At 42.8% G+C, this 22,680-nt stretch overlaps 1 protein-coding gene across 1 annotated transcript in view; it reads right to left on the minus strand.

Annotated features, from left to right (window-relative positions):
• LOC140193014 (dynein axonemal heavy chain 6-like) overlaps positions 1 to 22,680 on the minus strand; it is a gene marked incomplete at its 3' end in the record, with an annotated part of 382,778 nt that overhangs the window by 208,757 nt on the left and 151,341 nt on the right. Inside the window, exons 22-24 of the mRNA XM_072250467.1 lie at positions 15,968 to 16,218; positions 13,760 to 13,991; positions 2,826 to 2,879 (exon numbers count right to left, since the gene is read on the minus strand). Of these exons, the coding sequence (XP_072106568.1) occupies positions 2,826 to 2,879; positions 13,760 to 13,991; positions 15,968 to 16,218 (537 nt within the window). The remainder of the gene's footprint in view (positions 1 to 2,825; positions 2,880 to 13,759; positions 13,992 to 15,967; positions 16,219 to 22,680) is intronic.

The raw sequence follows: 22,680 nt of genomic DNA on the forward strand, positions 1-22,680 counted from the left end.
TGAATGCAATAGCACACTACAGAAAATATTGACAATGAATGTAAATAATGAAAAGGCATTGAATGGTTTACTCGTGTAATTTTTATATTATGAATAAAGTTTATTTGGTCAAATAAAACAAAAAAGGAAGTGATTGAGAGAGCTACAACTTTTAAAAAGCAATACACAAAGTGCTAGAGGAACTCAGCAGGCCAGGCAGCATCTATGGAAAAGAGTCAACGGTCTATGTTTCGGATTGAGACCCTTCATCAGGACTAGAAAGGAAGGCGGAAGGAGTCAGACTAAGAAGGTGGAGGGAGAGGAGGGAGAGGAGGGAGAAGTACAAGTTGGTGAGTGATAGGTGAAACTGGGAGGGGGGAGCAGGTAAAGTAAAGAGCTGGGAAGTTGATGGGTGAAAAAGATAAAGGGTTGGAGAAGGGGAAATCTGATGGGAAATGACAAAAGATCGTGGAAGAAAGGGAAGGGGGAGGAAAACCAGAGGGAGGAGATGGGCAGGTAAGGAGATAAGGTGAAAGAGGGAAACAACAATGGAGAATGATGAAGGAGAGGGGGTGGGGCTGGAAGTTCAAGAAATCAATTTTGGAGGTTGGAGGTGACCCAGATGGAACGTAAGGTGTTGCTCCTCCAACCTGAGTGTGGCCTCATTGTGGCAGTAGAGGAGGCTATGGACTGATTATGTTGGAATGGGAATGGGAAGTAGAAGTGAAATGGGTGGCCACCGGGAAATCCCACTTTTTGTGGCGGACAAAGCGAAGGTGCTCGATGAAGCGGTCTCCCAATCTACATTGGGTCTCATCAATATACAGGAGGCCACACCAGGAAAAACAGGCACAGTAGATGACCCCAACAGATTCATGGGTGAAGTGTCTCCTCACCTGGAAGGACTGTTTATGGTAGTGAGGGAGGTGGTGTAGGGGCATGTGTGGCACTTGTTCTTCTCATTTACCTATTTCAATTCAACTGATGTTCTAGTGATCCTGCCCCTGCCCCTTCTTCAATAGTTTTCTGTTGTCTCCTATCAGATTCCTCCTTCTCCAGCCCTTTATCTCTTTCACCAATCAAATGCCCAGTCCTTTACTTCACCCCCTCCCCTTCTCCCATGTTCACATATCACATGCCACCTCATACTTCTTCCTCCCCTCCACCCACCTTCTTGGTCTGACTCCTTCCCCTTCCTTTCCAGTCCTGATGAAGGGTCTTGGACTGAAATGTCGACTATTTACTCTTTTCCATAGATGCTGCTCTGGCCTGCTGAGTTCCTCCAGCACTTTTTGTGTATTTCTGTAGATTTCCACATCTAGAGATTTTTTCGTGTTTGTGGAACAACTTTTAAAAGACAGCTGGACAGATACGTAAATAAGAGTTTTTTTTTAGAAGAATATGGACAAATTGGAACAGCTTGGATGGGTATCTTGGTCAGCATGGACCACTTGGGTCAAATGTCTATTTCCTTGTTTTATGGCTCTATGACTAACATTCCTTCAAGCTTCACAGCCATAAAACTAAATTCAAAATTGCCTTATTGCCTTGTTAAGCTTGTTATGTACTAGCTAAAGATATTCACCTGAGGTAATTTAAGAGTTTTCAGTTCTCTCTTGCTCTTGCACTGACAAATCCAAGTTAATTTTAGGGTGACTGAAATCTCCCACTTTTACAGCTTTTGTACTTTTGCTCTTGTGAGAAAAGTTCCTAAAAGTTGACTATTGTCACCACTAGTTAGTTTCCAGTATGCTAATTTCCCCAACAACATGTGTTCGAAGCATTACTTAAAGTTCCTGCATCTAACTATATGTCAAAGCTTCCAATGCATCTTCAGTCTGAACATGCATTTTTCCCACTCTTACTGCTTCTGCTAAAGGTAGGGAGGAAGGGAGCCTCAACCACATTCTCTGGTTGGACTGTTACCCCAAAGTTCTTTGGTACAATTCATTAACCTCTAGAGCCCTTGGTCCTGATATCTTCTGTAAATTCTTCAGCTCTTTAGGAGAGGGTTGACTAAGGGGGGTCTCAACTTCAGGTGCCATTCTTCAGTCCCATCAGTCTCCCTGATTGGATGGAGTTTGCCATGAATCCAGACAGTTGCAGTTGGTACTTTCAGCTTTCAACCCAATTTGGATTGCAAAATAATCTAACGACCCTTTTTCATAATAGCTGGAAGAACAGCCAAATGTTAATAGTCAGTTATTATTGGATTACAAAATAAGGGAATCTGATAATTCCTGATTTTCCATATAATTCTCATAATGTGCCAGCAGGAATAAAACCATGTGCAACTTACCCAGAGCAATCACAGCACGGATTAAATAGAAACAAAAGTTTCCTTTACACTGCCCTTTTAAAACACTCCCGTAACAGGTGTTGAATGAAAACAAAAGTTCATTTTAAACTACCCCACTGAAACTCTCCAAGGGACAGGTTAAATACAGAATTTTTTGACATCTAGAAGTACTTAATTGCTGCAATGCAATTTGGGTGTTGTAAAAGGGACAGGAAAGGCAAGTTTTCTTACTCTCCTTTCAAACTGCCTAATGAAACTCTACCAGGCTAGATAATGACCTCAAGCATGCCATTCATTTCCAATACTAAACATAGTAACAGCCTGTTGTGACAAAATAGAGATGGGGAAAGAAACTTAATACATGTACAGTAGTTACAACCAGAGCCACGAAGCAGAAGATACATGATGTGGAAAATCCAAGCCTTTGTCTTGCCAAAATACTTAAGAGAGCAATATTTGATACACGTTCAATGCCAGACAATACTTACTTATATAAGCTTACTTGTTTACTTATATAAATTTACTTGTTGAGCACAGGAAATGATACCTTGTAATCCAGGCCTTTGGAACAGTTGAAGACAACACAAAACTTTCCCAGGGCCTAAAACGAATAAAGCAGATAACATTTCTTTACAGAGGTCTATTTAAAAATGCATCACCACTTTTTTTGTGCATGGAATCAGAACATGGAGAAAATGGAGTTGTTCTTCTCGGGGACTGAGGGAGATTTGATAGTTCAAGTTAATGGGGAGTTTAAATAAAATAATTCAAGGAGAAACTGTTTCCTGAAACTAGAGGTTGCTAACCAGAGGGGATAGGGGCATGAGAAGAATAGGAATCAAGTTGTTGCAATCTGTAATGTACTGAGTCAAAAGTCAGTGACAACAGCTTCTGTAATGACCTTCAAAAGGGGATTCAGAATCAGAATCAGAATCAGGTTTACTATCACCGGCATGTGATGTGAAATCTGTTAATTTAGCAGCAGCAGTTCAATGCAATATGTAATCTAGCAGAGACAGAAAAAAATAGTAATAATGAATAAAATAAAACATAATAATAAATAAACAAGTAAATTACACATATTGAATAGATTATTAAAAACGTGCAAAACCAGAAATACTGTATATTAAAAAAGTGAGGTAGTGTCCAAAGCTTCAAGGTCCATTCAGGAATCAGATGGCAGAGGGGAAGAAGCTGTTCCTGAATCATGGAGTGTGTGCCTTTGGGCTTCTGTATCTCCTACCTGATGGTAACAGTGAGAAAAGGGCATGCCCTGGGTGCTGGACGTCCTTAATAATGAACGCTGCCTTTCTGAGACACCGCTCCCTAAAGATGTCCTGGGTACTTTGTAGGCTAGTGCCCAAGATGGAGCTGACTAGAGTTACAACCTTCTGTAGCTTCTTTCGATCCTGTGCAGTAGCCCCTCTATACCAGACAGTGATGCAGCCTGTCAGAATGCTCTCAACAGTACAACGATAGAAGTTTTTGAGTGTATCTGTTGACATACCAAATCTCTTCAAACTCCTAATGAAGTATAGCCGCTGCCTTGCCTTCTTTATGACTACATCAGTGTGTTGGGACCAGGTTAGATCCTCAGAGATCTTGACACCTAGGAACTTGAAACTCTCTCCACTTCTGATCCCTCTATGAGGATTGGTATGTGTTCCTTCATCTTACCCTTCCTGGATAAATATACTCCATGAAAATAACAGGACTACAGGAAACTGCAGAGCTTTGAAGTTATTCTGATCAGCGGCAGCGGAAGGCAGATGGAGCACCATCAAACACAGTGAGTTCTTTCTCCTTGTGTGGGGGGATTTCTTAAAAACAGTAACCAGTGCACAGGTATGGGAAGCATCAGAGGTATCGGTGGCAGCAGAAGGCAGGCGGAGCAACACTAAACACGGTGAGTTCTTTCACCTTGCGTGGGGGTTTCTCTTATTTTTTAAACCGTAAAGGAGAGATAGGGTCTAGTGGAGCAGCCACTGGAGTGGGGGCTAGAGTCAGAGTGAGAACTTAGAGGCTTTGACGAGAAGAGGCTGAGGCCAAAGAAACAGGTAAGAAGGGGAGGGTTTTCCTTTCGTTATTGCTGATTTGGTCCTGGTTGCCGATAGTACAGTGCAGGCCGGATGGCAGATATGGCAGAGGAATGCTCCTCCTGTAGGATGTGGGAATTCATGCAACCTGATGATTTCCCTGATGGCTGAGGTATACAAGATATTAAGAGGAATAGATAGAGTGGACAACCAGCACATCTTCCCCAGGGCACCACTGCTCAATACAAGAGGACATGGCTTTAAGGTAAGAGGTGGGAAGTTCAAGAGGGATATTAGAAGAAGGTTTTTTACTCAGAGAGTGGTTGGTGCGTGGAATGCACTGCCTGAGTCAGTGGTGGAGGCAGATACACTGGTGAAGTTTAAGAGATTACTAGACAGGTATATGGAGGAATTTAAGGTGAGGGGTTATATGGGAGGCAGGGTTTAAGGGTTGACACAACATTGTTGGCCGAAGGGCCTGTACTGTGCTGTACTATTCTATGTTCTATGTTCTACAAGTACGCCTGTGGGAAATGCAGCCAACTCCAGCTCCTGAAAGACCACATTAAGGAGCTAGAGCTGCATTTGGATGAACTAAGAATCATCTAGGAGGCAGAGTAAGTGATAGATAAGACTTTTGAGCAGGTAGTTACATTCAGACTGCAGAATTCAGGGAGTAGATGGGTGAACACTGAGAGAGGTAAAGGGAGAAGGAAGTCAGTGCAGGGTCTCCCTGTGGCCATTCCCCTCAGTGAGCGGGATGGCCTATCTGGGCAAGGCAGCAGCAGCCAGACCAATAGCACTGTGGTCAGCTCTGAGCTTCAGAAGGGTAGGGTGAAATCAGGTGGAGTGATAGTCAAAGAAGACTCAATAGTTAGGGGGGCAGATAGGAGATTCTGTGGCGGCAAAAGAAATGCCAGGATGGTGTGTCGTCTCCTTGAGCTTAGGAGCAGTTCTTGAAGGGGAGGGTGAGCAGCCAGTATTCATGGTACATACTGGTACCAATGACGTAGGCAGGAGAGGGTTAAAGGTCCTGTGCAGTAAGTTTAGGGAGTTAGGAAGGAGGCTGAAGAGCAGGACCTCCAAGGTGGTAATCTCTGATTACTTCCGGTGCTACAAGCTAATGAAGGTCAGAACAGGAAGATAGCACAGATGAATGAGTGGCTGAGGAAAAGGGGCAGGGGACAGGGTTTCAAGTTCTTGAATCAGTGGAACCTTTTCTGGGGAAGGGGTGACTGGTACAAGTGTGGCGGGTTGCACCTGTACTGGAGGGGAACCAATAGCCTGGAAGAGAGGTTTGCTTATGCTGTTGGGGAGGGTTTAATCCAGATATGCAGGGGTGTAGGAACTGAAGTGAAGATGCAGAGGATGGGGTGGTTGATGCACAAATAGAGACAGCTTGTAGGGAGTTTGTGAGGAAGCATAAGCAGATGTTAGAGCGAAAATGCACTCAGCCAGATGGTTTGAGATGTGTCCATTTTCATGCAAGAAGTATCATAAATAAGGCTGATGAACTTAAAGGGTGGATCAATATGTGGAACTATGACATTGTAGCCATTAGAGACTTGTGTGTCTCAGGGGCAGGAATGGCTGCTGAGTGTGCCGTGCCATGCTTTAGATGTTTCAAAAAGGACAGGGAGGAAGGTAACAGAGCTGAGGGCGAGGCATTGCTGATCAGGGTTAGTACTGTGGCTGCAGAGAAGGAAGAAGTCATGGAGGAATTGTCTACTGAGTCAATGTGGGTGGAAGTCAGAAACAGGATGGGGCAATAACTCTACTGGGTGTTTTTTATCGACCCCCCCCCCCCAACAGTCGCCGAAACATCAAGGAGCAGATACAGAGGCAGATTCTGGAACAGTGCAAAAATAGTAGGGATATTGTGATGGGTGATTGTAACTTTCCTAATACTCACTGGCACCTCCTTAGAGCAAGGGGTTTGGATGGGGTGGAGTTTGTTAGATGTGTTCAGGAAGGCTTCTTGATGCAATATATAGATAAACCAAATAGAGGAGTGGCTGTACTTGATCTGGTATTGGGAATTGAACCTAGTCAGATGTCAGATCTCTTGGTGGGAGAGCATTTTGGAGGTGGTGATCTCAACTCTATCTCTTTTACCATAGCGCTGGAGAAGGATTGGTGCAGACAGTCTGGGAAAACATTTAATTACAGTGGGGGGGGGCAGTGAATATGATGCTATTAGACAGAAACCTGGGAACATAAATTGGGAACAGATATTCTCAGGGAAATGCACGGCAGTAATGTGGCAAATGTTCAGGGAACACTTGCATGCTGTTCTGCATAGGTATGTTCCATTGAGGCAGGAGGAGGATGGTAGAATAAAAGAACCATGGTGTACAAAGGATGTAGAAAATCTAGTTAAGAAGAAAAGAAGAGCTCTGGAAAATTACAAAGGTGCCAAGAAAGAGCTCAAGAATGAAATTAGGAGAGCTAGAAGGGGCCATGAGAAGGCTTTGGTGAGCAGGATTAAGGAAAACCCCAAGGCGTTCTACACGTATGTGAAGAGCGAGAGGAAGAGCCATGTGAGAATAGGACCAATCAGGTGCAATGGTGGAAACGTGTGCATGGAGTCGGAGGAGGTAGTGGAGGTACTTAATGAATACTTTGCTTCAGTATTCACCAAGGAAAAGGACCTTGGTAATTTTGGGGATGACTTACAGCGGACTGAGATGCTTGAGCACGTAGACATTAAGTAAAAGGATGTGCTGGAGCTTTTGAAAAGCATTAAGTTAGATAAGTCGCTGGGTCTTGACAAGACATACCCCAGGCTATTGTGGGAAGCAAGGGAGGAGATTGCAGCGCCTCTGGCGATGCTCCTTGCACCACCAATAAGGATGCGATTAGTACCTGAAGATTGGAGGGTTGCAAATGTTGTTCCCTTTTCAAGAAAGGGAGTAGTGATAACCCAGGAAATTATAAACCAGTGAGTCTTACTTTAGTAGTGGGTAAGTTGTTGGTGGAGATCTTGAGAGGCAGGATTTATGAACATTTGGAGAGAAATAATCTGATTAGGATTAGACAGCATGGCTTTGTCAAGGGCAGGTCATGCCTTATGAGCCTAATTGAATTCTTTGAGGACATAACAAAACACATTGATGAAGGTAGAGCAGTGGATGTAGTTTATATGGATTTCAGTAAGGCATTTGATAAAGATCCCCATACCAGGCTCATTCAGAAAGTCAGGAGGCATGGAATCCACAGAGAATTTGCTTTGTGGATCCAGAATTGGTTTGGCCAGAGAAGGCAAAGGGTGGTTGTAGATGATTTGTATGCTGCATGGAGGTTGTTGGTGATCAGCGGTGTTCCGCAGGGATCTGTTCTGAGACCCCTCCTCTTTGTGATTTTTACAAATGACCTGGATGAGGAAGTAGGAGGGTGGGTTAGTAACTTTGCTGATGACACAAAAGTTGGACATGTTGTGGATAGTCTGAGCATTGTCAGAGGTTACAGTGGGACATCAATAGGATATAGAACTGGGTAGAGAAGTGGCAGATGGAGTTCAACCCAGATAAGTGTGAAGTGGCTCATTTTAGTAGGTCAAATTTGAAGACAGAATATAATATTAATGGTAAGATTCTTGGCAGTGTGGAGGATCAGAGAGATCTTGGGCACCCTGTCCATAGGACACTCAAAGCTTCTGTCCAGGTTGACAGTGTTGTTAAGAAGGCATATGGTATGCTGGCCTTTATTGACAATGGGATTGAGTTCAAGAGCCATGAGGTAATGTTACAGCTATACAAGACCTTAGTTTGACCCCACTTGGAGTACTGTGTTCAGTTCTCTTCACCTCACTACAGGAAGGATGTGGATACTATAGAAAGAGTGCAGAGGAGATTTATGAGACCATAAGACCATAAGGTATAGGAGCAGAAGTGGGCCATTCAGCCTATCGGGTATGCTCCGCCATTCAATCATGTGCTGAATCAATTCTTCCAGTCATCCCCACTCCCCTACCTTCTCCCCACACCTTTTGATGCCCTGGCTAATCAAGAACCTATCTATCTCAGCCTTAAATACACTCAATGACTTGGCCTCCACAGCTGCTCATGGCAACAAATTCCACAGATCTACCACCCTCTGTCTAAAATAATTTCTCCGCATCTCTGTTCTAAATAGATATCCTTCAATCCTGAAGTCGTGCCCTCTTATCCTAAACTCCCCTACCACGGGAAATAACTTTGCAAAATCTAATCTGTTCAGGCCTTTTAACATTCAGAATGTTTCTATAAGATCCCCCCTCATGCTCAGGGAACACAGCCCAAGAGCTGCCAGACATTCCTCATACGGTAACCTGTTCATCCCTAGAATCATTCTTGTGAGTCTTCTCCGAACCCTCTCCAATGTCAGTATTTCCTTTCTAAAATAAGAAGCCCAAAACTGCACACAATACTCTGTGTAGTCTCACGAGTGTCTTATAGAGCCTCAACATCACACCCCTGCTCTTATATTCTATACCTCTAGAAATGAATGCCAACATTTCATTTGCGTTCTTTACTACCGACTCAACCTGGAGGTTAACCTTTAGGGTATCCTGCACAAGGACTCCCAAGTCCCTTTGCCTCTCTGCATTTTGAATTCTCTCCCCATCTAAATAATAGTTTGCCCATTTATTTCTTCCACCAAAGTACATGATCATACACTTTCCAACATTGTATCTCATTTGCTACCTCTTTGCCCATTCCCCTAAACTATCTAAGTCTCTCTATTTCTTCAACATTACCCGCCCCTCCACCTACCTTTGTATCATCGGCAAATTTAGCCACAAATCCATTAATCCGATAGTCCAAATCATTGACGTATATCGTAAAAAGCAGCCGTCCCAACATCAACCCCTGTGGAACTCCACTGGTTACTGGCAGCCAGCTAGAATAGGATCCCTTTATTCCTACTCTCTGGTTTCTGCCGATCAGCCAAAGCTCCATCCATGCTAGTAAATTCCGTGTAATTTAATGGGTTCTTATCTTGCTAAGCAGCTTTATGTGCCACACCTTGTCAAAGGCCTTCTGAAAATCCAAGTACAACACATCCACTGTATCTCCTTTGTCTACCCTGCTTGTAATTTCCTGAAATAATTGCAATAGATTAGTCAGGCAGGATTTTCCTTTCAGGAAACCATGCTGGCTTTGGCCTATCTTGTCATGTGCCTCCAGATACTCTGTAATCTCATCCCTAACAATCGATTCCAACAACTTCCCAAACACTGATGTCAGGCTAACAGGTCTATGGCTTCCTTTCTGCTGCCTTCCACCCTTCTTAAGTAATGGAGTAACATTTCCAATTTTCCAGTCATTGGGTACAATTGCAGAATCTATCGATTCTTGAAAGATCATTGTTATGCCTCCACAATCTCTCCAGCTACTTCCTTCAGAACCCAAGTGTGCATTCCAACAGGTCCAGGAGACTTATGCGCCCTGAGACTTTAAGCTTCCTGAGCAGCTTCTCAGTCATAATTTTCACTGCACAAGGATGTTGCCTGGTTTGGAGACCAGGCCTTATGAGAATAGGTTGAGTGAACTTGGCCTTTTCTCATTAAAGTGACAGAGGATATGGGGTGACCTGATAAGAGGTGTATAAGATGAAGAGAGGCATTGATCATGTGGATAACCAGTGACTTTTTCCCCAGGGCTGCAATGTAATGGCTAACATGAGAGGGTGCAGTTTTAAGGTGCTCGGAAGTAGGTACAGGGGGTATGTCAGGGGTAAGTTTTTCACACATAGAGAGTCTTGGGTGTGTGGAATGCACTGCCAGCTTGGGTGTTAGAGGCAAATACAATAGGGTCTTTTAAGAGACTCTTAGATAACACATGGAGATTTGATAAATAGAGGGCTATGCGGTAGGGAATTTCTAGGTAGTTTTTAGAGTAGGTTACATAGGCGGCAGAACATTGTGGGCTGAAGGGCCTGTAATGTGGCATAAATTTCTATGTTCTGTTCTATGTTCTATGATCCAAAGAGCCATTTGGAACGATAAACCAAACTGTCCCCTTCTCTATTGTCTCAGACGGAATATAGATTGACTCCACAGAAGCTATGTGATAAAGATATGGAAGGCTGGTGGGAAGCCTTATTTACATAGTGTACCCAGAGTTCCCATCCATTTTGGATGTAGTGGTAGATGAGAAAGAAAACACTGAAGAAATTCCCAGCACCTGTTTGCCTATGGAATAAAGAGGAAGATGTCAGTCAGCTTCAAGAAATGTGATACATTGTCAAAGGAGAATGAAAGCAAGAAACATTATATGAGACGCAATTCTAAGTGAGTGCAGTATACGAATGTATCTGGATTATACTTTAGGGTCGGAATGTCAGATGTGAAAGTTTTGAAAAAGCATAAGATTTCTTGGTCTGGCTACCAGTGGAGTACTGCATCTAATTCTGGTCACTCACTTATTTATTACATGGCTCTTCTGCCCACTGGATCCATGCCAGCTCTTGTATCAGTTCTACTTACCCTTAGTTTCCTGTACCCTAACACTTATTCTTTCTCACATAGACACTCACATACAGGAGTAAATTACAGTAGTCAACTATCCTATCAGCACATGAGCAATTTGGATATGAATATATGACACGATTAGTAAGTTTGTGGATCATACGTCGGAGGTTGCAGCAAGATACAGATCAGATAGAGTTGAGCAGAGCAGAGCTTTGGCATTTTGGGAAGTCAACTACAGGTAGGACACTTACAGGAAATGTTACAGCACTGAAGAACTGGATGGACAGAGGAACTTTGAGGTTCAAGTCTACACTACTCTGAAAGTACCAACAGAGGTTGATACAATGGCCAAGAAAGTATATGGCATGACAGCAAAGTGAGATAGAAAAGCTTTAAAGAGAACATAAAGACCAACTTTTTTCTAACACAGATGGTAGTGGCTATATAGAACAAGCTGACAGAGGACATGATAGACGTGAGTACATTTACATTAAAAAACATTGAGACAGCTATATGGACAGAAAAGATTTAGGAGGACACAGAACAAATGCAGCCAAATGAGATTAGCTTATGTTGGCTACTTGGTCAGCATCAATGTGTTGGGGTATTTCCATGCAGTATAAATCTAGAGCTTTACAAAACACTCGTTGGGTTGTAGCAAAAAAACAAACAAGCTGCTGGTGGAACTCAGTGGATCAGGCAGCATCTGTAGAAACAAAGACATAGTCAATGCTTCGGGATAAGGATCATTCATCAGGACTACATCAGGAATACTGTGTGTAACGCTGGTCTCTACACTACAGAAAAGATGAGATTGTACAGCACATAGCAGTTGTAAAATGTGATTCAGCAGGATGCTGTCTGGATTGGAGGCCCATAGTTATGGGGAGAGATTGCAGAGGTTGAGCTTATTTTCCTGGCGTGAAGGAGGCAGAGGGCTGACGTAATAGAAGTATCTAAGATGATGAGAGGGTAGATACTCAAAATCTGTTCTCCAACACAGCTATGCAAGACAAGACTCTATTTCAGAGTTAAGGGATTGCAAGTGAGTGTTGCTGAATTTACATAGATCAGCTAACCAAAATGGGACAGCAAGTTATAATGGGATGCTTCATAGGGTATGGTAAAGCACAGGGTTTATGTTTCAATGTGTCAAGCTGCATCCAGTCAATGTAGAGTTCTATATGGTGGATTCATGCAGGAGGTCATTGGCTTTACTAAACAAATCTAGCACATTCCTTCAGATCCTTCAGAGAAAGGAACTTGCCACTTTCTTTCTGCTCTGGCCCCACACATTCTTTTATACTGTACATGGGTATTCCTGTTTCCTGAGTCATCACTAACTCCACATGTAGCTAAGATGGCACCACAACACTGAAAAGACTCTGCCAGAGGCTGGCCAAACATTCACCCAACCTGCGGAATGAAAGTTGTTGCTCATTAATGGGGAAAGCCAGTCGTGGTTTGTCAGGCTAATAAAGGGCCTGAGTTACAGTGACAGGCTGGTCAGGCTAGGTCTTTATTCCTTGGAATGTAGGAGAATTAGGGATAATTTTACAGCAGATTTCTATCTTTCATATATCTTTTTTTCCTTTTCAAGGTTCTTTTGATGTCTCTGACCTGGAGTTATACTCTGACTTCGGTTCTTTGCGGGAATGGGACCGGCTCTCAGGGTTTCATGATATCCCAAGGACATGGCCTGGAAGACTAGCACATCTTCAGGGTGCCAGATTTTCGTGGCTCTGGAGATGGGCTGATTCTAGGCCAGTGCCCCTGACTGAGGTGTTGTGGGAAAACACAGAACATCAGGAGCAGTGGGTTAGCTGCCGGGGGCTGCGTGTCCAGAGAGCTGAGCCTTTCTGGGGCTAACTCTCTGGGTGCAGCGCTCGGCAAAAGCAACGCAACAGACTTTAACATTGTAAATCAGTGAGTTGTTTGTTATGTCTCCCCTCTCGCTGTGAAACGGGGACACCCCTTTTTCTCATTTATTAGGGAGAGAGAGAGAGCCTGTGGTATGTTGAATTACCGGGTGAACCAGTAGTCTTTGGGGTACTGCAAGTCTGGGTCTTTATTGAGGCTTTGCTGCATGCCTGAGTGCTCAGTGGAGGGCGCTGAAGCTTTTTAGCTGGTGGGAGTGGGGGGTTGAGGGTCATTGCCTTGCTGCTGCTTATGCACAGGAGGGTGGAGCTGGGGGGGCTCTGCGGTTCTAATATTTAACTGTCATTCATTCTTTGGAGCTCTCCTCTGTTTTTGTAGATTTTGTGAAGAAAAAGAATTTCAGGATATACATTGTATACATTTCTCTGACATTAAATGTACCTATTGAATCCTATTGAAGTAATTAGAATTATGAGAGACAAACATAAGGTGGGTAGGGTAAGGAAGTTCGAATCTAGAGACATAGGATTAAGGTGGCAGGGAAAAGATTTAAAAGAGACCTGAGGAGCAACTTTTTCATACAGAGGGTAGTGAGTAAATGGAACGAGCTGTCAGAGGAAGTATTTGAGGTATGTACAATAATACCACTTAATAAGCACTTGGGGGAGGGCGGCAGAGGGATATGAGTAGAATGCAGGAAATTAGATTGACATTTTAAGCTTATGCCCTTTGTAGCAGAACAGCCTCAGGCAGGAGCAGGTAATAAATCTGGAGACACATGAGACTGTAGATGCTGGAACCTGGAGCAACAAGCAAGATGCTGGAGGAACTCCGAGGATTGAACAGCTCCTATGGGAGGGGGGAAGGACCTGCCAGCATTTTGGGTTGAAACCCCACATCAGGTCCTGCATCCTGTTTATTGGTACAGGTGACGTTGGGCACAATGCTTTACTTTTCCAATGATTACACTGCTTGGTTTTAATGACTTTAAGTCTTCACTAAAACAGGAGATAAAGAAGCCCAGTACTGAATATCATGCTATAAAATGTTAGAAGGGAATTAGAGTTATGGGAAAGATCATTTTCTGATCATTGCTCAGCACTGAACACTTACTTTAGCGAGGTCTTTGACTGTTGCTGTTTTGCCTGTCCCTGATGGTCCTGATGGCAAGCCTCCAAGGTTGAAGTTCAGGGCTCCAGTCAGAGTTAGCCAGCAGCGGTCAGTCAGTGGAGTGATTACTAATCGGGGAGAGCAGCCAAGATACTCATAGCCATAGATGAAGGAGCTTTTGGCGTGCATGACGTAGCAAGAGTTGTTCTGCGTGTTCCATTCATAACGCAATTGCCTGAAACACAGATTTTCTGTCAGAGCTCTCCATGCCTTTCAAACACACATATTTCAGTGGGATGACAATAACCCCAAGTCACAATGCATCTTACAAGTGCACCCACTAGGCTTCGAGCTGCAGCAGAGACTGTCAATTACTGGTTCTTTATGAATATACTCAATTCATAATACTGTTACAACACAAAAAGTTACCTTTGTGGAAGGTCTATCCACCTACCCCTATGTACGCAAGAACATATATACAGATGCATACACAGTATAACATGCATAAATAAATAGTGTACATTCTCTATGGATGCATACACCATGTGTTTAAACATCTACACAATTTATATTATGTATAAACAAATGCATACCATAGTGTGCAGATGCTGCCTCTATATATCAGGCAGTAATAAATGAGAAATAATTGCTGGGATAGCTCAGGAATAAAACATTCTGCAAGAGTTAGTGTGTCAGGGTCTTCAGATAACTTTGAATATAAATGAACAATGCAGTAACATCATGTCTTTAAAAATGCTGCAAACACTCAGCAGTTCAGGCAGCATTTGTGAAAAATGAAAGCCCTTTCAACAGAACTTTCCCAGGGAAGAGGAATCAAAAACTAAAGGGCATAGGTGTAGGTAACACTCACAACACGCTGGAGGAACTCAGCAGGTCGGGCAGCATCCGTGGAAATGATCAGTCAACGCTTCGGGCAGGAACCCTTCGTCAGGACTTCCTCAGGTTCCGGCCCGAAACGTTGACTGATTGTTTCCTTGGATGCTACCCGACCTGCTGAGTTCCTCCAGCGTGTTCTGAGTGTTGCTTTGACCCCAGCATCTGCAGAGTATTTTGTGTTTACATAGGTGTAGGTGAGAAGAGAAAAATTTTAAAGGGACCTGAAGGGCAACTTTTTCTCAAAAAGCATGGTGCGTATATGGAAATGTGCTGTTAAATCAAATGGTTGAGCTAGGTGTAATAAAAACACTTAAGAGACACTTGGACAGGAACATTGATAGGAAAGGTTTATGTGGAAATGGGTCAAACACAACCAAATGGGACTAGCTTAGATGGGAATCTTGGCTGACATGAATTTGTTTGGCTAAAAGCCCTATTTCTTTGTTATTTTACTCTATGGTTTCCTTTTGCATCAATGGCAGTGAGGCAGAGTTTCAAGTTCCTAGGAGTCTCCATCACTGACACCCCGTCCTGGTTCAACCAGATAGGTGCCATGCCCTAGAAGGTGCACCTGTGCCTCTACATCTTTAGGAGGCTAAAGAAAATTGGCATGTCTCTTTTAACCCTTACTGATTTTTATTGATGCACCATAGGAAGGATCCTATCCATAGGCATCAAAACTTGGTATAGCAACTGATCTGCAAAGATTGCAAGAAACCGCAGCGAGTTGTGGGCACAGTTCAGCACATCATGGCAAACAACCTCCGCTCCATGGACTTCCTTATATACTTCTCGCTGCATCAGGAGAAGTGGCCAAAATAATCAAATGAGGAGGGAAGAATGTGCAGGGATGGAAAAGTTGAGTGACTAATGGTAGGGGAGATATTCAGCAAGAATGGTGAGTTGAATGACCAAATGGTAGATAAGGAATGGTTGGCAAGTCAGGTGATGAATGGTTGGAGCTGGTGGGCAGGATAAATGGAAGAGGGAGGGCATATAATAGTCACTTAAGGACTATATCCAGTGAGGGCTGAACAGCTGGCTGAATCTCAGGCTGGACAACCCCATCCCAAGTCTCTACTCCTGAAGGAAACCTGACTGTCTAGGAAGAGCTGACGTTAAGCCAGCTGGTCAATGCAGACCCTCCACATTACCCAAGGCAACTACCTTCTATCCACAGAATCACTGTACTCCATCGATTGATATTTAAATTACGCCATCCTGCCCACAACCCTGATGGAGACTGGAGACAGAGGGGCTGGCAGATTTCCCAGTGTGTCTAACTGCATTATTGCTTTTCAGGCTGATTATTACCTGGTCCACTCAAAATCTTCTGTTTTGAAGACCTTCTTAACAATTATGTCACCCAGCACATCACGGCAGTGTACATTGATGGTTACCAGACTCTCCAACACTGTCTCTTGGGAGGGTCGCAGAGGCGCACACACAAGCTCAGCCAACATATCAAGCCTATTCATCAGCTCTAGATGGACTTCCTGTAGCTGGCTTTGTGGCTTGGTCCCACTGAAGCAGTTCATGCAATCTTGGTTGAACATTATCTGGCTCTGCACCAACACAAAAACAGCAAATTTCAGATGGGTAAGGTGCTGCTTGTCCTTTTGTTTTGAAACAGAAAATACCAAACCCAATGAGATTTGAGGCCTTGCATGCTATATTAACCATCTTAAGCTATTGTGGTCTAGAAGGATAGTGCCAACATCATCAATAATTGCTTTCAAAGGGAAATCAGCTATGAAATGTTGTGCTCTGGAGGGGAGGACAATTAGATAACTCATGATGAGTCAGGACAGACAAAACAGATTGAAGGATTCTTGAAGAGACTTTCCACATCAGTGCCTTGAAGAATTTGTTTTCCTCAACAATGATTTTCTCCTATCACACCTGATACAGCTCACAAATGTACCTCTTCTATTTCCTACATTTATGTTCTCACCCTTCTTCTCTCAATCAGAACAAGGATAGGATTTCCCATGTCTTCACCATCCTCCCCAATTGGTTCCATATTTAACAGATCGTCCTCCATAATTTTTTCCCCCTTCAACGGGATTCCACCACCACACATTCCAGCACTCTTGTAGAGTAAAGATAAACTCTTGATCTCACAATCCACTTCATCACACCCCTTGTACCTTATTGTCTGCCTGCACTGCACTTTCTCTATAGCTGTTACATTATATTCTACAATCTACTATTGCTCTTCCCTCTGTAACACCCTGATGTATGTGTGCTTTGAATTTATCTTTGAAATGCAAAACAAAGTTTTATATTATATGTGACAATAATAAACCAGTTGCCAATTGTCAATGAAACAATTGCTCTCTCTGTGATTCCCTGGTCTCTTTAATCTCCACCAACTACTCCCTGTCTCATGACACTTCCCCACGCATCCTTTGGAGATGCTACACCATCCAGGAACCCAACAGTCCTTTCAGGTAAAGCAAAGATACACTTTCACTTAAAGTCATAGAGTTGTACAACATTGAAATAGTCCCCTTGGTCTAACTGGTCTATGCCAACCAACAAGTCCCATCCAAGCTAGTACCATTTGCCAACATTTGGTCCATAACCTTCTAAAACTTTTGGATCCATGTTCCTGTCCACTTCTGATTTCTAGTAATGAATTCAGTGCCTGTGTTGTGGTCTCTTCTGTATCAAGGCAAACTAAAGCAGATTGAGGGACTACAAAGGTGACTCTTCCCAATTAGTTCTCTGCCACACACTCACTCTGAGATCCCTGTTTCTGGCTCCTATTTTGCACCAGCTGTTTAAGATACAGCATTCCACCTTTTGTATTACAGCTTTCGGGCCATAATATGGAACTTTCAGTTTTAGCTACAATCCCTCCCTCTTTTCCCATTCTCTGCCAAAATGGCTGCATCTTTCTGTTTCAGGTAGTTTCATTTTACTTTTCTGCCTCCCAATGTCACCTTTCCAATTAATTTTCACCTGACAATTTTGGTCAGCACCCTATAGCAGACACTCCCTCCCTTCTCCCCCTCTCTGTAGCTTAAATACACTTGTTTTCTTACATTTCCAGTTTTAAATAAGATTTTTGTCCTGAAACATTGACTATATTTTCCTCCTCCTCACCCACTGAGTGTTTCTAGCTTTCTCTGTTATCCCTGTAAAAGGCTTCCTTCTTTAACATGAAAATCCACAGATATTGTGGACAAGAATGCTCACCGGTGCCTCTACTTCCCAAACAGTCTAAAAAAATTTTCATGTCCCCTTTAACTTTTACCAACTTTTATCAATGTACCATAGAAAGCATCCTATGCAGATACATCACAGATTGTATTGCAATTGCTTTGTTCAAGTCTGTAAAAAAACTGCCAAGAATTGTGTACACAGTTCAGCACATCATGGAACACTCCCCTCCATAAACTTTGTCTACACTTCTTGCTGATTCAATAAAGCAGCCAACATGATCAAAGACTCTCACCCACCCCAGACATTCTCTCTTCTCCCATCTCCTATTGGGCAGAAGATACAAAAGCCTGAAAGTGCATTGCACCAGGCTCAAGGACAGCTTCTATCCCACTGTTATAGGATTATTGAATGATCCACTAGTACGGTAAGATCAACCTCATTATGATGTTGCAAATTATTGTCTGTCTGCACTGCACTTACCCTGTATCTGTAACACCTTTTTATTGTTTTTACTTGTACTACTTCAATGTATTGTTATAATGAAATGATCTGTATGGATGACATGCAAACAAAGTTTGTCCTGTACCTAATAACATGGCCGGCCACCGAATACATGTTTGTGGCCTTCTGCTGCTGTAGCCCATCCATTTCAAGGTTCAATGTGTAGTATGTTCAGAGATGCACTTCAGTACACTGGGATTGTAATGGATGGTTAATTTAAGTTACCTTCGTCTTCCTGTCAGCTTTGAACAACAACTCAACCTCTTGGCCATGTCTGGATGTTTTTATGCACTGAGTTGCTGCCACTTGATTGGCATTAACAAGCAGGTGTATAGGTGTACCTAATAAAGTGGCCACTGAGTATACATAGAGGTAAGGATTTGCTTACGCAAAGTCTTTCTGCCCTTAGTACACATATGGGTCCTTGCTGTGAACAGTAAGTCTCTGTCGCTGCACACGTACTCAAAATAAAATGCACAAATATTTTGTTGGCACATGGTGTGCAGTGACAACCCTCGAATCTTTAAACACCAGCCATAATAAAAAGATACATAATGATCATCTTTCCGTCCATGTTTAAAGAATCGGGACATTCCCTGAATTAAGATCCATAGTAGATTACATGCCTAATCCCATGAAGACATAGCATGTTTCCAGCATATGATGGAGATTTTACAAGTGGATATTGAGGTAATGATGGACCTTAGGAACTAGAAACAAGTATGCAGAAAGTGCAACTGGTTAGAAGGTACTGTTGGAGGCCAAACTAAATGGGGTAATGTTCTGACTAGAGTGAAGGATGTTCAGTGTCCATTACTGATTAGCACAAAATCAGATGAGGACTTGGTGATCATGTTGAGCACATGTGAGAAGTATTTGACAGTCATTCAGGCCTCAGCCCCAATCAGGGCAGGCCACGTTGATTAAAACGATTGTAAATGGGTTGCAACTGCATATTAAGCAAATATTCTTTACTACTTATATTGGATGGGAGGACATAGCATTGCCTAAGGTTATGAGTGTTTTACAGCATTGCCAGCACCAAAACCACCATCAGCAACAGAAACAGAGGGGTCCATTTGATAAAGTTTTATTGATGAAGTGGCAAGTTTGCAAAATGATGACAATGGGGGGAAATCAAATTTGCAGAAGACTGTCTGTTATCAAAACAACCAAAATTCTTTGGATCACCCACAATGGCTATGTGGTTGACCCCAGGAACCTTCTCTTTTGGCTTGCCCATATGTGTCATTCTTTTACACGTGACAAAAGTAGGGTTGAGTCATATCATTCAACAAAATTGATTTGCAACAGGCTTTGCTGCTTGCACTGATAACTTAGTATGAAATGCATGATTTGTCAAAAATATAACGTGGCAAAAACACCTGGCAAAAATGTGTACCTGTTTTAAAGCCCCAACATGGGGCCCTTTTGTGCATATAGATTTTATGCTGATTCCTAAATGCAAGGTGGATGCATTATGTACTGGTGATAATAAATATGTTTTCTAGAAACTTATCCCACAAGGAGAAAAGATGGTTTTGCTAAAAGACATTGTTCCTCGATTTGAAATACTCAAGATGATGTTGAGTGATAATGGATCACACCACCAGGGAACTGGTGAAAGAAATGAGGAAAGGTTAACAGTGATAACTTGCTAAACTGGATCAGGAAATGTGTGGATTATGCCAAAATTTGAGGAGTAGTGGACAGCAAGGAAGGCCATCAATGGTCCAGATCCAGAGGAGTGTCTAGACTGTCTCCCATGAGATAGGAATGGGCTGCCCATGAAGTTGCCTGTCAGTGCTCCTTTGAGCAAGGACATGTTGACCTACTTACTGCATAGCATTGACTCAGTTCTTGAGAGGTTTCCTTCTTCAGGTATTGGAAGCACAGAAGGAAGTAACCAGAGACCTGCCTCATCTATAATCTGTGATTTGTGGATCATTGTGATCTCTTAAGGAAGGAATGAGCTGTACAAAAGGGATGGGTTACACTTGAACTCTAGAGGAATCAATGTCCCTGCAGGCAGGTCGCTAGAGCTACTGGGGAGGGTTAAAACTGGCTTGGCAGGTGGTTGGGAAGCAGAGGATAAATCAGATGATGGTGCTCTTACTGCAAAGGTAGGTACAACGGGAGAGAGAGTGTGAAGAAAGGTGGGTAGTGAATAGGGCATAAATACAATCAGTTGGATGGGTAGCAAGGTATCTACTTTAATCCAAAAATTATTAAGAATAAGAGTGATGAGTTTAGAACATGGATTGGTGCTCGGAATTATGATGTTGTGGCCATTACAAAGACTGACTTTGCTTTCACGAGTGCAGAATTGGCTGCTTGATGTTCCATGGTTAAGTTGTTTCAAAGGGACAGGGAGGGAGGTAAAGAAAGAAGGGTGAGTGGCATTGTTGATCATGGGTATTATCACAGCTGCAGAAAGGGAGGACATCATGGTGGGATCGCGACTGAGTCAGTGTAGGTGGGAGTCAGAAACAGGAAGGAGCAATCACCCCGTTGTGGATATTCTATATGTCCCCAATAGTTACAAGAATACTGAGGAGCAGATCAGCAGAAAGATTTTGAAAAGGCGCAAAAATGACGGGGTTGTTGTCATAAATGACTTCATCTTCCTAAGTGACTGAAACCTACAGAACGTTGAAAGGACTGGATATGGAGAGGATGTTTCATATGATGGGGTTATCCAGAACTAGAGGGCACAGCCTCAAAACTGAAGGGTGACCCTTTAGAACAGAGATAAGGAGCAATTTTTTTTAGCCAGAGAGTAGAAAGCCTGTGGAATGCTCTGCCACAGACTGTGGTGGAGGCCAAGCCCATGCATATATTTAAGGTGGAAGTTGATCGGTCAGGGCATCAAAGGATATAGTGAGAAGGCTGGTGTATGGGGATGAGTAGGATCTGGGATCAGCCATGACGGAATGGCGGAGCAGACTTGATGGGCTGAATGACTTAATTCTCCTCCTATGTCTTATGGTCTTATGGTCTTCCCTAATATTGTTTGGCACCTCTGTAGTGCAAAAGGGCTAGACAGGGAAGAATTTATTAGGTGTGTCCAGGAAGGACACCGGGCACAGTATGATGGCAGACAGATTAGGGGAGAGACCATATCTACCAGGCAATGAACCATGTCGGGTGCTAGGCTCTCTGTGGGCGAGCATCTTGGAAATAGTAACTGCAGCTCCCTGGGCTACAGCATTGCCATGGCCAAGGATAAGAACAGATGATATGGAAACTATTTAATTGAGGGAGGCTTTATTATGATGGTATTAGGCAAGAACTTTGGAGCGTAAATTGGGAACACAGATTCTCAGGAAAATGCACAGCAGAAATGAGGAGACTGTTTAGAGAAAACTTGCATGAATTTCTGGATTGATTTGTCCCACTAAGACAGGGAAAGGACAATAGGGTAAAAGAACCATGGTTGACAAAAGAAGTGGAGAACTTAATTAAAGGAAGAAGGATGCATTCTTAAAGTTTAGGAAGTTAAAATCAGACAGGACTCTTGAGAATTAAGAGTCTCAAGAGTCTAGGATCTAGGAAGGAGTGCAAGATGGGATTTAGGAGAGCTAGAAGTGGACATGAGAAGGCCTTTGTAAGTAGGATTAAGGAAAATACCAAGGACGTTCTACAAATATGGGAAGAACAGGAGGATGACTAGAGTGAAGGTAGGGCTGCTAAAGGACAAAGAAGAAAACATGTGCTTGCAAGCAGAGGAGGTAAGGTAGGTTCTTAATGAATACTTTGCTTCAGTGTTCACCAAGGCAGTTTACATAATAACGTAAATGATCTTGCAGCGCAGTTAGAAATTGGCAGGTATGATGTTGTTGTGGGCATCACTGAGTCATGGCTGGAAGAAGATCATAGCTAATATCCAAGGAACTTAACATCCAAGAATACATATTGTATTGAAAGACAGACAGGTAGGCAGAGGAGGTGGGGTAGCTCTGTTAGTAAAAAATTAAATCAAATGATTAGAGGGAGGGACATAGGATCCTTGTAGGTAGAATTAAGAAACTGCAAGAGTAAAAAAAAACCTGATTGGAGTTATATACAGGAGTCCAAACAGTAGCCAGGATGTGGGCTACAAACTAAAGGAAGATAGGAAGAACAATGTTATAAGAGTCACAGGGGGTTTCAATATGTAAATAGTTTGGGAAAATCAGGTTGGATTGGATCCCAAGAAAAGGAATTTATAGAATGCATACAAGATAGATTTTTTGAACATCTTGTGGTTGAGCACATTAGGGAAAAGATTATTCAGGGTTGGGTGTTGTGTAACAAACCAGATTTGATTAGGGAGCTTAAGGTGAAAGAACCTTAGGAGGCATTGATCATAATAT

The sequence above is a fragment of the Mobula birostris genome, unplaced genomic scaffold (genome assembly GCF_030028105.1).
Source record: "Mobula birostris isolate sMobBir1 unplaced genomic scaffold, sMobBir1.hap1 scaffold_348, whole genome shotgun sequence".
In the NCBI taxonomy this organism is placed as follows: Eukaryota; Metazoa; Chordata; class Chondrichthyes; order Myliobatiformes; family Myliobatidae; genus Mobula; species Mobula birostris.